This window comes from Takifugu rubripes, chromosome 2 (genome assembly GCF_901000725.2).
Source record: "Takifugu rubripes chromosome 2, fTakRub1.2, whole genome shotgun sequence".
Taxonomy (NCBI): Eukaryota; Metazoa; Chordata; class Actinopteri; order Tetraodontiformes; family Tetraodontidae; genus Takifugu; species Takifugu rubripes.
In genome coordinates, this window is record NC_042286.1 from 9,464,927 (window position 1) to 9,482,086 (window position 17,160).

Sequence of the window (17,160 nt, forward strand, 5' to 3'; positions counted from 1 at the left end):
TACACAAACATTAATATGTCAGGTATTATAGCAGTATTGAGAAATACCTTATTCCCATTTTACACTAATTTACATATTAGTAATTAAAGATCAGTACTTTAACTGTGGCATAACAGCAAAAATACATATAACATTCAAATGTAGGTCTTTTTCAAAATGATGTCTTTTTACATCATGCTTTGACAGTAATTGTGGGGAAAAACATTCACGCATGGGCGCGTCCATGTCAGCGCATGCGCATAAACGACATTTTGTTCCGGGTACAGATCGGGCACCGAATTTATATTTAACACTTAATTGTAAAATAGCAGTAAAAGTCTCCTACAACTTGAAAACAAAAATACAAAACACCACTCAAAGTGTAACTACTGCCCCTTAGTGGTTTATAAGCAGTTTAATGTACTGAAACTACAATTATCGGGGTAAACGTTTAAATCCTTAGTTATTTTTACCGTATTTGTGATAATTGATTGAGATAGACAAGACAATGTGAGAACGATAAAGTAATTAAGAGTTTCACTGGAGAACGTTAGAACAAGAAATGTATGTTTGTGGACAAAAGCAGGAAGGTTTTCCCTGTCGGACTTCCTCTCTGATTGGATAAGAAACCGGAAGTGTTTCCGTGCACCGCTTGTCAACACAACATGGCTGGATTACAGAATGGACACGGCGGCCGCTTTTAGGACGCTTTCAAGGGAAAAGTGCTCTTATATAGTATAAAATAGTAGTAGTACATATTGTAAGGGCGCCATATTTAGTTTGTTTTTCCTGTGAAAGACGAGGTTCGTCTCGTATGAAGACAAAGTGAAGGCAGAATGATGCACAAACTCACAAGGTCGGCGCTAGCTTTCCATGCTCTTGGTCGGTCGTTTATTGGGAAGAATCATTTATCTCCTATCAAAATAATTACCCGGGGAATAGTGACTGCTGAAGAGGGGAACGACTCTGAAAAACATGAGGTTTATGATATTATCATATCCGGGGGAGGAATGGTTGGATCTGCAATGGCATGTTCCCTCGGTGAGTAATGCCTTCCTAAAGCAAATGACCTATTTTAGCAGAGTAACCTCATCTATTCCCAATCAAAGTAGAAGTTATCAATAGTTGTCTGTAAATCATGATATCTTCAGATCCAGAGATTAGATTAATCCATCTGTGATTGCATTGAAATTGTATACACTTTTGACAGGCATGGATTTAAACCTGGCAGACAAAAAAATTCTGCTACTTGAAGCAGGCAAAAAGCAAGTGATGGAGGGGATCCCTGATACCTACAGCACCCGCGTCAGCTCCATCAGTCCAGGCTCTGCAACCCTCCTCAGCAGTACAGTACCATTACATTCTAAAAAGCATCACCTTCAGATTATGTTAAAGATGTGCATTTAGTGTCACAATCACACAAGATGAAATTCAAAGCAGACAGATAATATTAGACCATAAATAGCTTTTTAATCTTGTACATTATCTAATGAACGTGTGACAATAAACATGTTATGTGTCTTAAATCCACCATTCTAGGTCGATAGTTCTGTTATATCAGAAACCACAACACATTTCATTTATTTGGAGATCTGCATGTTTGGATATTTAAAGATTTTAACAGCTGAGATATGAACATATCACTTCCTCATGCACTGGATATAACTAAGACTTTGTCAGACAGCTCCTGTAACCTTAATAATCTAAATCAGTCAGCCCCTTGCTTTATTTCTCCATTTCTAGGAGATTGAAGTAAAGTTGACATTTATGCTGCCTCTGTGGCCGCTGAACTGCTGCCATGTTATGCTTTTTAACAGGCTGTAGAATTTTGACTAGAAGTAACTGCAAATTAAATATTAATTATGAGTTAGCTTGAGCAAACAAAACTATTTAACAAGGATATTATCTAAGTATAATTAGACAATTTGTACTATGTGAGCAAATGAGCGTTTTGTCTTTGTGTGTAGGTATTGGAGCGTGGGAACACATCACTGAAATGAGGTGCAAGCCCTATAAAAGGATGCAGGTAGGAATAAAGTTCACATTTTATATTCTGAGCGACTTGGTGATAGCGCAACCACCACCGTGCCTTGCAGTCGCATCGTTATATGTCCTAACGACTGGAGCAACTGTGTCATAGTTTGAGGCTTTCTGCAGATGTCCTGCAGACAGCTGAAGCAAACATAGTGTTTACAGATGTGCAGCATTTCTTCTGTCATCCTTCAGTCTTTGTACGATTTGCATAGAGAAAAGATGCATGACCTCTACTCTCAATCATCTCAACACATTACTGCATCATGTGTTTGTGTGACATGCACACCTTTTGTACAGTTAATGCTGTTTTATTAGCAGCACTTCTGCTATAAGTAACATGTAAATGAAGAGTGTGGGGGTATATTTGAAGTGGATCGTCCTCTTGTATTTTAGTGTTGGATGGTTTTCTAGCTGTGAAAAGTTTATTTATTAAGGTCATGTTTTATGTAAAGGACAAATCATTTTTACGTTTTCCCTGAGTCTTATAATTATGAAAATTCATGTGAACTACGGGAGGAAGATGAAAGATTAGGAGGGTGGTTGTTTGGGGCAGATTGAACCCGCTTTACAGCAGTTGGCACAGGCTCTGTCCCTGCTGTAAGATGTGGTCGATGCGTACCAAGCTCTCCACCGCAGGGTTTCTCTCTGGGCCCAAGATGTCATCATGCTGTGCCTTACAGTGATTATGGTAGTGCACCTCTCCCATAATAGCTTCTTTGCGCTACCACTCTTTTGGCATGTTTTCCCATTGACTCGCAGTCGTATATATCTCCAGGCAGAGCACTGGAAAGTATGTACTCCAAATCAGCTCTAAATAACATTCTTTCATTGCAGTTAAATGCCCTTGCACCTTAAATGTGAAGCAAGCCTTGAGGTTTTAAATTTGAAGCGGAGAGCAGACAGAGCTTTTGCAATCAGAGCATCGTCGTGGCCACACATACTATATAAAGTGCATGTCAAGAAAGGGCATTATTTGACCCTCGTGTGGAAAATTTAAGCAGCGGGTTCATAGAAAGCTGCATCGGGTCACCGTGAATTAAAAACAGCTTTTGGGGTCTTACTAAATTGTTCAGCCCAGTCTCTTATCACGTTGCACATGCACTGCCATTACTGTTTGTTTTTTTAAATGGTATATCCCCTTCTTTATGGAAAGTTTTGGAAAAACCTTGTGCAACAGTTTTACTTGAAAAGGTGGCTTGGGGGTCAGCGTAGTTACCACCTAGAAAAGAGCTGTAGCTTATACCACTATCGCTATACACTATGAAATAATATTCTTCTTTCTTCATCTACAGAGATCTCTGAGTAAAACTTGTGTATAAAAACAACAGCAGCTTTGTGTTTTAGGGTATACCTTAGATACAGGGAGATGTGACAAATCTTTTTCCAGTTTATGTTAAACAATTAACAATAACCAGTCTCCAGATTGACCTACAATATAACCACAAACTATATAGTAAGCATGCACCAGCACATCTGTTGAGGCCATGAGGAACGGTAGCGTGTTGCAGCATAAAGGGCTTATAGAGTGTAATATTTATAAATCATGATTCATCCCAGGCTCAAAACTTGCCGCGTGTTAATTGTGTAGCCATGAAGTCGATGTAAATATGCATGTGGCCTCAGTTCATGCAGGCCACACCAACCTCAATGCACAGAAGTAAATTAAATAAGTGGACATGTTGCTGCTCCTAAATGGAATCTTCTCTTTAGGTGTGGGATGCCTGCTCCGATGCCCTGATCACATTCGATAAGGAAAACCTTGAGGACGAGATGGCGTACATTGTGGAGAATGACATCGTTGTGGCTGCGCTCACCAAACAGCTGGACGCGCTGTCTGGTAAGCAGTGTTTTACGAGTAACAGTAGCAGCCTTCTGTAAGACCCAGTGATTCCTGTTCCATCTGCCTAATGGAAGCTGGGTCTGGCAGCATTTGCCACCACATTTATTCCATCCTTCCCCTCTTTTTTTAATTTGTACTCCATCCTGCTGTTTTTTAAAAGACAATTTAAGAGTTTGGAACTGTCGTTGCTTTTCCTGCAATTTCAATCAAAACCCCATATTTTTGGGAAGAGCGGAGCACCCACCGAGGACACGTGACATGGTCCAGTGACCTATTTAAACCCGCCATGTGCTCCCAAGCTTTGCCACCCCTGCATGCAGTAAACCGTTAACAGTACGTGTAGCCGTGCTGTATTACCATTGCAAATAAAACCCTCTTATGTGGAAGTTAAACTGGCATTTTCTTTTTTGTAAAAGCTTTTCAAGCACAAAACCAACGTGCTGCTGAAGCACGTTTTCTGAGCGCATGTGCCTGCCGCTCTGCTCTTTCACTTATCTTATCTTGGCAGCGTGCTCTGTGCATTACATTAGCTGTACGCTCCGTGCCAGATGGTTACATTTGGACCCTGTACTCCAGTCGTGACTGGCTCGGGATCTGTGATGGTGGATATACAGCTGTTGATATTTTAGGAAGTGATGTAAATTTCAGCAGCGACTGGCTGGCATCATGTGCAAAATGTGTCTGCTACCAAGCAGAAAGGCAGCAATGTTTTATGAAGCATTTTATGGATATTCCTCTGCCTTTACTGTCTACAGACTTTCCCCTCTGTAAAGACAGAGTAAGAAAATAGCACTGATTTAGTTCAGGGAGGCACAGTTGTTCGGAGCTAAGCATCGATCATCAATTCCAGCTCGGGCCTTTCCATGTGCAGTTTGTATGTTCTCTCGGTGCCTCTGTGGGTTTTTTGTCTGGGAACTCCAGTTTCCTCCCACAGACCAAAAACACTAGGTTGTTTGGAGTGTGTGTGGATGGTATGCATGCCCTGTGGAAGACTGTGATCTGTCCGGGGTATTCTTTTCCCTAACCCAGCAGCAGATAACAGAAAATGGATAGACATGCTACTAAGGGTGGTAGACTCGCACTTTTGCCACACAAGGAGAAGGTCAGTTTCAGGCCAGGGCCTTTCCATGTGAGAGTGCATGTTCTCTCCGTACCAGTATAATGTCTCCTACAGTTTAAAGAGCTCAGGCCTTTCTTATCATTAGATGACTTTCTTATATTAGGTTGACCTAAATTGCCCCCAAAGTTTAATGTGTTGACTTGTTTAGGGGCTATCCAAACTTTAAGGATACTGATGAAGGAATGCTGGAAAGATGGATGGATGCTGCATGAGAAGTTAAAGTGTTTGATATTTAATTTTTTTCATTTCATGTATGGCTCATCATTTTTTATTGCTTTCAGATAATGTACAAGTCAAATACAGGTCAAAGGTGGTGAAGTACATATGGCCAATGCCCCATCATGCAGATTCCATCCCGTGGGTCCAGATCAAACTGGCCAATGGGGACACTCTTAAGACCAAGCTACTGGTCAGTTTGTTTCTGACACACACACACACGCACACACACACACACACACACACACACACACACACACACACACAAAATTGTTCTTCATCTGTCATTATCCACTTTTTTCTTGACTTCTATGTTTTTTTCTTCGATTGCTTTAGATTGGTGCAGATGGACCCAACTCTATGGTGAGAAAAAGCTTGGGAATACCCACAGTGAAGTGGAATTATGACCAGTCTGCTGTGGTGGCCGTGCTGCACCTGTCAGAGGTGAGTATTAACTAAACTGTTGGGGCCTATTTCTTTGGTCAGGTTTTGTAAAATTTGTTACTACGATGCACATCAATTTTATATGTTAGCCCTTTAAAGATACATGCCATGAATGCACTATTACAGTATTTCATTATATATATATAATATATATTTAATAAATATTTGTGTTGACAGCCCACAGAGAACAATGTCGCCTGGCAAAGGTTCCTCCCAACAGGCCCCATTGCAATGTTACCGGTAAAATAGCTGCATTATTTACACTGTGATTTTTTTTTCTTACTAAATGGGCAGAAATCTTTTAAATATCCATGTTCTTGTTACCACAGCTTTCAGACACGATGAGCTCACTGGTGTGGTCCACCAGCCACCAGCTGGCAGAAGAGCTGCTGGAGCTGGACGAGGAGAGCTTTGTGGATGCTATCAATTCTGCCTTCGTAAGTCTTTGCAGCTTTCACGCTGCCGCCAAGTTTTTATAGTCGGTATTTATAGTCTCACATGTGTCGCAAACATGTAACATCAGTGGTCAGCGTGCGTACAGAAGTTGGAAGATTGGTCCATACGTTACTCACGTGTTCAGACTCTTACAAACAACAGCATCATCTCGCTTCTCAAAAGTATACAAGCGCTAATATATTCGTTAATGTTTGAGAAACTCCTCATTCCCATGCTGGTGACTATTTTTACTGTCCCTGCCAATGGACGGGGTCACCACAGTTGAGTCACGTTTGGTTCCAGGCCTGGTTTGCTAATTAAACCTGTGGTTTCCCATTGTCGACCATTACTGCACGGAATGTTTTTCAAACGCAGCTAATTCAACTGCGCGGCCTTGCCGGCATCTTCTTTTAACTAGCCGTGCTCGTGAAGCTTTGCCAAGCCAGTTTGTTTGAGAGATGGGGAAAAAATGCTTTTGCTGGTCTGGATTTCGATTTAACTCCTGTGTAAGCTAATTTCTGTGTCCACTCAAAAGGATTTTTTTTTTTTTTTTCTGTCTCTTTGTCTGTTTTTAAATGTGCTTGGGAATACGTCTCTCGCCTTCTAAAAGTGGAGTAATGAGAACCAGTCGGAGCTGATTGAGACAGCCGGCTCTCTCTTCCGGGGCGCCCTGTCAGCCATCATGCCATCTGCAGGATCGCCTCGACAGCTTCCGCCAAGCGTGGCGGGGATCGGCCCAAAGAGTCGGGTCATGTTTCCTCTGGGCATGGGTCACGCATCAGAGTACATCCGACATCGGGTAGCACTCATTGGGTAAGAAAGTCGGAATGAAAGTAATGTTTTTAAACTTTTATAAGGGAATAACGCTTTGAGTTTCCTGCCAGCTGAATGCATTTTAACAGACTTGGCCTTTTGACCATCTGTGCAGTGATGCAGCCCATCGTGTGCATCCTTTGGCTGGTCAGGGGGTCAACCTGGGTTTTGGGGACGTGACCTGTCTCACGCAGCTCCTGAGCCAGGCAGCCTTTAATGGGAAAGACCTGGGTCAGTCAGGAATGTATTATCTGATGAGATAACTAGAGAGGCAGATGTAGAAGTGCAGCTGTAACACTAAGCTACTAATACTTTACATTCACAGGAGCAATTCATCACCTGTTAGAATATGAAACAGAGCGCCAGCGACACAACCTGCCCATGATGACCGCCATCGACCTCATGAAACGACTTTATTCAACAAACGTTGCGCCAGTGGTTCTTCTGCGCACCTTTGGCCTCCAGGCCACCAACATGCTCCCATCTCTAAAAGTAAGCACTGCTTGTTTTGTGCATCTAAACATGTCCTCCTGCACAGTCCCGTGGAACCTGGTCATCTCTTTCTCAATATCAACCACCTGTCAATCCAGCGCTCCGCCTCCAACCAGCCCCCTCACAGTTTTTTGATTACATAGAACTTCACTTTAGTGGCATCTGTAATTTTCAAGGTTCTGAACCTGCTGCTATGTTTAGATCCAAATTTAGTGTTACCAAAAGTGTGTGGGTGGGGTACAGCGCTGGCTCACGGGCAGCGGACAGTGGTGCTGGCTTGTATTTTCACACCCCTTTTATTACCAACCACTCGTGTGAAATAGTGTTATTCCCTACTAAGTGTTTCAGACCGACACGGCTATAACTGGTTATAAAGGCATTTCACTGTGGAAGCCCCATGGTAAACGTGACTTTTTTTCCATATTAAATGCTGTAAGCGAGCCACTTTACAGGTCTTTTGTCGAGGTCTGCTCACTTGTGAATCATGCTTTTAGCAAGCGTGACTCAGACGTTGCCGTTTCTAAGAGTTTGTTGTCTGTTTTCATTCCGTAGGAGCAGATCATGGCGTTTGCAAGCAAGTGACACATGTGGCGCAGTGCTCAACATTGTGAGCTTTATAGACTGTAAAATATGTGAATAAATTAAAAAGTATATTTTAACTGGTTTGTATTTCATTCTTTTCCATTTACATTGTGTCCATGTCAATGATCTGTGCAGCACATTACAGCCTGGCTCATATGATGGTCGCGTATTTAAATCTTCTCATATGGTCCCTAAATCAGCTGACTGTAGAGTCAAGGCTCCACTATGTACTTTGTTGCCGAAAGCAATAACATCAGTATCAAAACCTGAGCAGAGAGAACACAACTTCTACAAGTAAATGTGGAGTACTATATGCAGAAGGGAGAAACTTTGGAAAACAGCGAGCTGAGAAGATGGCTGTCAAGTCCAGCCAGAGTAAAATTTAAGTAAAACTTGTGGTAGAACAAACAAAAAAAACATCAGGTTTAGGTTCTCACGTTGTAGGTTTCGGCAACAAAGCTCATAGTGGAGTCAGCAGATTTAGGAACCATCTCACCAAAATGTCAGAATCTCTCAAAAGGTTCCGAGGCCCTCAGAGCTGAGTCACCCTCATTTTAGTGTCAAAAAGTACTTCTGCACACGTGGAGCACATTTATATGTTTTATTAAAACATATGCATGTAACACATATTCACTTTTTCTTTCACTAATAAAAACAATTTACACATGGTCAGTCGTTACATTATTCATATTGATGAACACATTGGGATTTCTGAGTGCAGCAAACATGTAAGCAGTTAATATCAAATGATGCAACTATACAAATAACAGTATATGTGTTTGTTTGGTATATACAGCAGTAGTTATGGTTCATGGTGAATACTGTAAAGATGTCAGGTGCAGCGAAAAGGCGGTTTTGCAGAGGTTTGAAGCATCAATATTATTCGAGGATAATTAAAATACTCTACATTTGATAAATATTTGTACAGCTCACAAGAAAAAAAAAAACAATTTGCTATAACTAATGCACTTACAAATGAGTGAGTTTTGCATTTCATCCTACATAATATCTGTTTATGTTTTTGCTGTAAATCCTGTTTTGGGATGCACTAATTTCTGTAGATGAGAAGGTTTTTTTTCTCTGTTCTGCTAAACAGTTCAGATCAGGAACCGTGGCAGTTTAGCCCCGCTTGATGTGGCCTTCTGCCTTACAGACGCAACCATCACCACCAACCATCATCTAGGCTACAATATCTGCATATAAAGTGGTTTGTGCAAATGTGTCTGAGTTGGATCTTGCTGATGTCAGGAAGAAAAACCAAGGGTCCCGCAATTAACTGACCAATTTCAATTATAACAACCGTTGAGAAAAAAAAACCTGTGATCGTCCTTTCAGCACCGAGCTTCCTACTCACTAGTACCCCAGGATTGGCAGCGTTGATTCTAATCTAATTTCTGCAGAATCAGACAACCATAATAAATCATAAATGTAAACTTTTACAACAGAGCAAACCATCAACCAGTTGTGAGTTCAGAATACAGTAGAAATAGCTGGCCTTATAAAAAATATAGTGATTTTGTGTTTCTAGAGTTCTTGGAGTGTTGGCAGGGTGCTGAGGGTTCGGGAAAACACGGAGAGGGGTGGTTGGAGGTTGGTGCCAGAGGCAGGTCAGGCTTGTCTGTGAAGAGGATGGGCTGGACGGAAGGCTCCACAGTGAAAGGCCGTCCCTCTCTGTGCTGGCTGCAGCGACAGCGAGCTGTCTTTAGTGGATGTTGAGGTTTCTGTAGTAGTCAAAGGTCGCCCCAAGGGCCCAGCTCGTCTCCACATTGTTTACCTTCTTGGCCAGCTGTAGAGCAAAGTCACAGGAGGATCTCCGTTACCACCGCCCAGAGGGCAAATGTTCCTCCCCAAAAGTGTTAAAAATACCACGGTGGGGTCTTGTAAAACAAGGTGGAGACGGGCATTTTCTCACCTGCAACACGGTGCTGTCCTTGAACCCAAAGCCCTCCTTCAGCAGACAAGTGATGTACGTCATGTCCATGCAGAGGAAGGGGCTGATGGCGCGGTATTTGGTCATTTTGTTGCACACTGTGAACACAGATGGAAAGAAATGTCCCAAAAAAGGCTTTTGACACATCGTGCAACAGTCACACGAAAAGCAGAAAACACCCTTTCTAACGAATGTGCGACGTGATTAGAAGGTGACCGTTCTGATTGGTTCTGTTGTGTAAACAGGGAGGTGTGAGGAGCAGAGCTGAGGGTCAGTGCAAGGCTGCGGGTGGGTGGTGGTGGCGTCAAATAGGTGGTATGTAACTGTCAGGTGCCCCCCCGCCCGGGCCAGACAGAGATCCTCAGCGCAGCTGCCAGCCGGGGCCGAGCCAGACTCCTTTCTCCAGACCAAAGGGCCTTACATAACAACCCATCTGATCTATAAATCCAACCGTACACCAACTGCAGCTGCTATATGTGATTTGTGTTTTGCAATGCTTTTTGGCAAAGGGGTGGTCATAATTGTCAGGATGCGCGTGGGCCGAGCAGGGTTTTGTGGTTTTCAGGGCCCGAACGCGCGCCATATTTTCATATGTACAGTATGTAACTCGGAGCATTCTCAGAGGGTGCAGGCTTTTAGAAAACGACTCCTACCTTCCTTGGCTCTCTTCTTGAAATCTCTGACTTCGAGCACACCACCTCTGTCATCTATGCAGAAAAAGAAACAACATGTAATTTGAATACCAACTTTGTGCATAAGATGATAGTTATCACACGAGATGATGGTACCAGAGAGGGACTTGGCATGTGCCCACTCACCAATTAGGCCGGTCTCCACAGCTCTATCAAAGTAGTAGGAGAAAGCATAGAAGATGCTGTTGCCTTTCACTTCATAAGGCTGGTGCACTATTCCTTTGATCACCTTCATCACCTCGTAGTAGCACAGCTTATACCCTGCGTAGCCTGAGGGAAGAGAACCCTCGTTATTTCACTTTTTAGATAAGAGCATGGATTGAAATGTGTTGGAGGAATCAGAGAAATCTTTATATGGTCAGCCTGGAGGCAGGACAGTACAAGGGAAAGCCCAGCAAGATTCCCACAGCCTCATGGGTAGTTATCACGGCCAGGGCCAGCAAACCCATGTACTGACAAAAGCTGCGTCTCAGCCCAGTTCAGGTTTCTATTTTTAACCCTGTAATTGTGAGCGGTGCAGATCAGATCATCACTGGTCAAACAAAGAAATAACAACCCAAAGACAAGCCCTGCGTCTCTTGGTCACCTCGCTGTGGTGGGGACGTGACTGTCGGATTTGGGAAGTTGACTGAATGTTTTTCGTTTTGTTTGTATCACTGTCGAGGAGGAAGAGCACAGGGGGCGCGGCAGAACACGCTCCTGCGGCGATGCCACGGAGCTGACAGGGAAAATGACAAATCCCTGCAGTATTTTTCCTCACTTACCATCTGGAATGCCGCTGATTTTGTAAGTGGTTCCAAAAATTGTCACATCTTCTCTGAACTTCTTAGGAAGGCAGGAACTGGTGAAGACTCTGTGATCTGTATCTGTACAAAAACCCACAGTTTGTCAGCGTGTGTCAGGTAAAAATGGCACAGAGGGGAGCTGAGTGACGGTTGCAGATACGCTACCATCTGTGTCCTTCGCTCCAAGAATGGCCAAACGAGCTGCATACAGTCCGTTTCCAAGGTAACTACATGAGGAAGTAGATTGATGGTTTAATATTTTGAAGGTCAGAAACCTTGAGAAGTTTAAAAACAACAAAAGAAAATCATTATTTACCTGTGTGTGTAGACTTGGTACGTGTGGTTGAACAGATCAAAAGAGGAAATGTAAGTTTCTGGAGCAGTCTCGATTGTTTTCTGTTAATCAAGGGGGAAAAAAGTTATGCTGTTGCATTTGTAGTAATATTTCTTGCTTACCACATCATACATCGTTACTCACCTTTGACTTGGGAAGGAACGTGATCTGTGTGGATCCCCCGCCCAAGTCCAGGATGCCCACAGTTTTCTTTGTGTTGGAGTACAAGTGGCCTATTAGAACACAGACACATTAGTCTGGTTGAAGAAGGCAGAATTTGTCCCTTTTAAAATGACTGTGCCTGTTTCAACGGGTGAGCACTAACCTACCCTACACCAGACATGCTAACTTCTCACCTGTGAGGAAGTTCACTGTGACCCAGGCCAGGACTCCTTAAAAAGACAGCATTGGTGGGAAAATGTTAATAATGCAACCAAAACATGCTGAATGTTCAGTTTTAGCCAACATTATATACACCGTGGATGGTGTTTGTCTGTTGTCAAGACAACAGAGCCGGTTTAACTAACATGTAGGACTGCAGCCCAGCCTGGGTAATTAAAATTGACTCAGATGCCAAGTTATTACCCTCATAAACCAGGGCTAATGAATGACACACTCTATGATGAAACACAGCATTGTTAGGGTGTCTTAATGAGTGCTGTGGGACATAAATTATTGGGTGTGGGAGAGTGACTGACATCATTATTTGCTTTTGAGAGGAATAGCAACAGGCCCCTTGTAACCACAAATAATCATAGTGCTGTTTTCTGATTCATCCCCACTTCCATCATTTTGAATTTTGAAATATAAATTTTCTTCAAAACAGATGATATTCCCAACATACCTTCATTGGCTCCATTCATGATTGAAACGCCATCTTCTCGCACAAAGAAAGGTGAATCGTCCAGCACCTCTTGTACCTGTGGAATGGATTTGGAATTAGAACAGAAGAGCAGATTCTGATCCGTGACAGCAGATCTTTGGCCATATGTAAGACAGGAACAGTAGCATGGATTCAATGTTTTCAGTGACAAAGATGGTTACTCCACACAATCCACAACTCCCACAATCGTGGCCACCAGATGGGCCGACTCATCGCCTTTTTTTAGCGACACATGTAAGCAGCGGTTTCTCAGCGGTTTCTCGTGCTGCCTCATAGCGGGACGAGTGGTGTTTGTGCCAAACTGAGGGCAGCGCGAGCACGGTCCTCACCTCCTTCAGCAGAGCGTTGGCTTTTTCCTCGGGCAGCATTCGCAGGCCTGCCGTGGCCTTCAGGACCACAGGGGTGCGACTCCACGCCTCTTTGGGGATGGCCTTCTTGGCGATCTTCAAGAGTTGACGGATGGTGTTGCCACCCTGCAATGGAGGCAGAGGCAATGTTTCATCATCTCACTTAAGCCTCATCTCTGACAGGCATGTAAGTCAGGCAACGCCAACAGCAGGAGGGATTTCTGTAATTGCCCCGTGTTTAAATCACCTGAATCCAACCCACAGAAAATCCCAGTGGATTTGATGATCCAGGGGCAGCCAATTAACCCCAAACATAAGTGAGGGTGTTAGCAGGTATACATACCTCCTCGGGTTTGTCCTTATAACTAGACAGTCCAGGCTTCACTGCATGGTAAATTTCATTGTCCAAAACTGGAAGCTCAACTGCACAAAAGAAGCAACAGGGCAGGTCATTAAAGGCAGCATCGTGTAATGTATGCAGGCGCACTTTACTTTGTGTCATGGTAAAAACGTCCCTGCTTATATTTGAAATGTCTTTATATGACAAAGCTGTCAGACAGACAAATATAAAAGCCTCGGCTAATGGAAGTTACTATTGCTCCCCCCCAAATGCTACACTGGGAATGACCTTACAGAACCTGACAGAGTGGGAGTCAGGGAAAGCGTGGAGAGAGAGAGAGAGAGAGAGAGAGAGAGAGAGAGAGAGAGAGAGAGGGAGGGAGAGAGAGAGAGAGAGAGAGTGGTGCGCCTACCGGGATCTTTCTGAATGAACTTGTAGATGTGGATCCTGCTGCCTGTGCTGCCGGCGTCAAACATGATACCGTAGAAAATCCGGCTGGTGTTGATGGGAGAGCGCCCGTCATGCTGATGCAGCGTGCGCGGGGAGTACGCCACTTCGGGAGCCACAGGGTAAGCCTCTGCGGGGTGGACGGCTTCGGGCGCCGGGTGGACCGGCTCGGGGGTCACGGGGTACGTCGGTGCGCCGGGCTGTGAGGATCCGTGCGAGGGGTTGGAGACCTCAGGCAGGAGGTTTTCCGCGTTGGCGGAGTGCTCCCGGTGGCGGGGAATGTGGGGGACGTAGCGGTGGTGACGGTAGTAAGTCGCCTCGGCTAACAGGAGGCTCCCAACCAGAAGCCACACTGACAAAGTGAGGCGCAGGTTCGATGTGGCCATTGGTAGAAAGTAGAAGCCGGAGACGAGGAGAAGACGCCTGGTGATGCGTAAAAAGTGCGACTCTGGAGGAGAGAGAGAGGGAGATCTCGCAGAAGATGCAGAGAGGCAGAGCTGGTGCACACTCAGGACTGTCCGGTCATCTCTTCACACTATATAAAGACATATGGGCTTGGCATGCTGCCACACAGAGAGCAGCCATCCACCAATCCTGAGACAGTCCATCCCAAATCCATCAGGAGTCCCCCCTCCTGTTAGCTGGAATATCTGCCTCCCGACAGCATTTTCTATATGTTTTCCCCCCCTTTCCCCAAGGAGAAGGAGGATTATTTTGGGTTATGTTCTTCCCCTCCTCGTCTTTACTGGGTATCCTGGAGCCAAAAAATCCCCTCACGGAAGAAGGAAGGGGTTTATGAAGAAGTCAAAATGAATGGCTCACACTGAAACAGCCCCAGAGAAATTGTCTTAAAAATACTTTTTATTGGTGCATTTAAGGCTTACATAGTAACTTAGCTTAGAAACTCTTTCACCCCTGCAACTTTTTGCACTTTCACAGCCTCCCTTGGGTTCAAATGTGGCCACATAATTAAGACTGGTGATTTTAATGTAACATTTTTCTACTGTTTGTGCTTACTTAACAACTCTTTTCCATGTTTAGTGCTTAAACACCGAAACGGTATTCTGTCAATAACAAAGTTCAGTATGGATAATTTCTAGTAAAACTTTATTTGCGTGAATTTACGACAATCTCCACCTTAAATGTATACTTTCACAAAATAAATGTGTGTCAGGTGGGATCAGCACTCAGATCCCCATAAAAATTAAAAGGCTGTTAGCCAACGTCTCACTCATTCATCCCAATGAGGTAATCCCAGGCTTTTTAGGGCAAATAAAACATTTGACAGCCAGGCACGTTTCATTGAGTCACCAGCTGCTGATTTAGGTGGGTCGTTGGCGCAACTTCATAAGCCATGTGCCGGTGCTCACTAATGCTTTCTCATGTTATGTGCAGTTTTATTGCAGGATGCAGAATCAACGAGGGTATCCCAGAGCATGGGAGCACAGAGGCACAGCAGCCCTGAGACCTCAGATGAACCCAGATTTGTACAGTGCTGTGATATTTTCCACCCACTTTGAATCAACAGAGAGAAGACGGCATTCTGAAACAGGTAGTCCACACACCAGCGATTGAGAAATCCAGAGAGACTGACCCTGCATCAACCCTGACTTAACATATTCTTACTGTTTCACCTCACGTGCAGAGGGGACAGAGGCAGAGCTCCAACTGTCAGCAGGCCAAGGCAGGAGGGTAAGCGGAGGGCAGAGGTCCTGCAGATGGGCACACGCAAGTGCGGGAAGTCCACCAAAAGGACAATGTGGGGAGGGTGGGGCTTGGCACCAGCGTTCACCCATCATGCCATTCCACTCCCAGGACACTTGAGTGTGCAAAGCACTGTTTCAACACTGTAATTTGGACTAAAAATATTGGACGTTCTTTCCTTCGTCCTTTTTTCTAAATAGTGTGGCTACTTTTTTCAGTCCTGTGGTTCACCAAAATGGTCGTTCGCCCCTATCAAAGCCTGCATGGGCAGGCCCTCTCCCTAACTTTGTGTCCGTACATGCCTTGGTTGCATGTTAACACTGTGATAATATGACTCATAAAGCTGCGAAAAATGTCCCAACAGAAATATGTTAAAATCATGTGTGTCTGGGCTGTGTTTTGAATTTTGCAACGATTGTAAGAGATTTTCTTTTGGTTGATGTTCAGACACATCTTGTGGTTAATGAGGCAACCTATTTGGATAATGTGAAGTTGTTTGATTCCCCCTTAGGATACTGAAACATGTTTTTGTTTAAACACTTCTAATTTTATGTTATTGTTGCAATGAGGACCATAACATAACAATAATAAGATGACACAGGCGCTACCCTGTCTTGTGATATGTATCACCCACCCAGACTGAGATCAATCGTGCAGTACGTGGTGGAAAACGCTGTAGACGAAGCCGCTTAAAGTGGGTGTGAAGCCGTGCTCTCCATCATCACACGGGACCGCAATATCTTAATGTTCAAAGCCGCTTGGGGTTTTGATACAAGTTTCAGCATTTTGTTTCAAGTGAGCTGAAATCCGTAAAACGTGAGAAAGGACCCCAGCTTTGTAATCTTCACTGTGCGATATATCATTAATATGTAGCAACACTACCCTCAGGAATGCCATGTTTGTGGGTGTCCTACCCCGAAAAGTCCATTGAAGAGACCCAAACTTGTCATTACAATTCCGATGATAATGACAGCTTTGAAAAGCTTGGGGTTATTTCAGTTTTCTCTCCTCACTATCATAGCAATTACCTTTAAATTTAGTCTTCAATCTCTGTTCATGATGCCAGGGCAGAGCAAGAACCTATATCACTCCTTTTACAGTAACTACACCCAAATCTTTTGCAATATGTCGCTTGATGAGTAATCGACACTGGACATTCTAGAGCTCTTGCAGAAAACTAAACATGATAATGGGAAGGACTTGTGGTTTGCAGCCAGAATTACTGCTTTTGCTAACCTTACATTGTTACTGTTGGACGTGACTCTTTTTCAGACGTAAGCCAGATGCATTTACGTGATCCCAGTGGTTTTCTCATAACGCAAAAAAAAAAAAGGGGGGGGGGGGGGAGCAGCAAGTAACGGTTCAAGGCAGACAATACTGCTGACAATGACCAACCGTATCTCATGTCATCAAGTGGGTGGAGATCAGTTGCAAGCAAGAGTCCAGCAAGAAAATGCGGTAATTACAGGTCAAGTGACAAATACAACCATTCTCCGTCAGCCCGTGGCCTGTTGAGCAGAAACAGACATCTGCATTTTATCATTTCCTGCAGGGAACGGATCACAGAAAAACGTTTTATTTATACAGCCTCCGACATACGATGATTACACGTCTTATATAACAACACATTTTAGAATCAGCTTTAAACTCTTGGTTGAAAAATATGCTATTATTATAATAAAGTATTACTAGGTGGTTAAGAGGGGGGAAGAGGAAGATAGATAGATATTTGCAATAAACCAT

General features: G+C 43.8%; 2 protein-coding genes and 1 long non-coding RNA gene across 3 annotated transcripts; 2 read left to right on the forward strand and 1 right to left on the reverse strand.

Moving 5' to 3' along the window:
• The first annotated feature begins 596 nt into the window (after positions 1-596).
• coq6 (coenzyme Q6 monooxygenase) lies at positions 597-8,035 on the forward strand. The gene is made up of 12 exons (XM_003962459.3): positions 597-1,020; positions 1,190-1,324; positions 1,947-2,005; positions 3,724-3,850; positions 5,255-5,382; positions 5,526-5,633; positions 5,811-5,873; positions 5,963-6,070; positions 6,679-6,881; positions 6,997-7,112; positions 7,207-7,373; positions 7,926-8,035. Exons 1-12 carry the CDS (start codon positions 816-818, stop codon positions 7,953-7,955), a joined length of 1,449 nt encoding a protein of 482 aa, XP_003962508.1. The 5' UTR covers positions 597-815; the 3' UTR covers positions 7,956-8,035.
• Positions 8,036-8,547: 512 nt separating this feature from the next.
• Positions 8,548-14,352, reverse strand: entpd5a (ectonucleoside triphosphate diphosphohydrolase 5a). Its single transcript, XM_003962638.3, has 13 exons — positions 13,679-14,352; positions 13,270-13,349; positions 12,909-13,052; positions 12,541-12,616; positions 12,053-12,088; positions 11,841-11,929; positions 11,679-11,758; positions 11,528-11,589; positions 11,342-11,443; positions 10,704-10,847; positions 10,539-10,592; positions 9,868-9,983; positions 8,548-9,741 (listed from the first exon to the last, which is right to left on the reverse strand). The coding sequence occupies exons 1-13, from the start codon at positions 14,097-14,099 to the stop codon at positions 9,658-9,660; spliced, it is 1,488 nt and encodes a 495-aa protein (XP_003962687.1). The 5' UTR covers positions 14,100-14,352; the 3' UTR covers positions 8,548-9,657.
• On the forward strand, positions 13,698-17,151 carry LOC115248886 (uncharacterized). Its single transcript, XR_003887608.1, has 3 exons — positions 13,698-13,835; positions 15,109-15,265; positions 15,359-17,151. It is a non-coding gene; the product is annotated as an uncharacterized lncRNA (long non-coding RNA).
• The last annotated feature ends 9 nt before the right edge of the window (positions 17,152-17,160 follow it).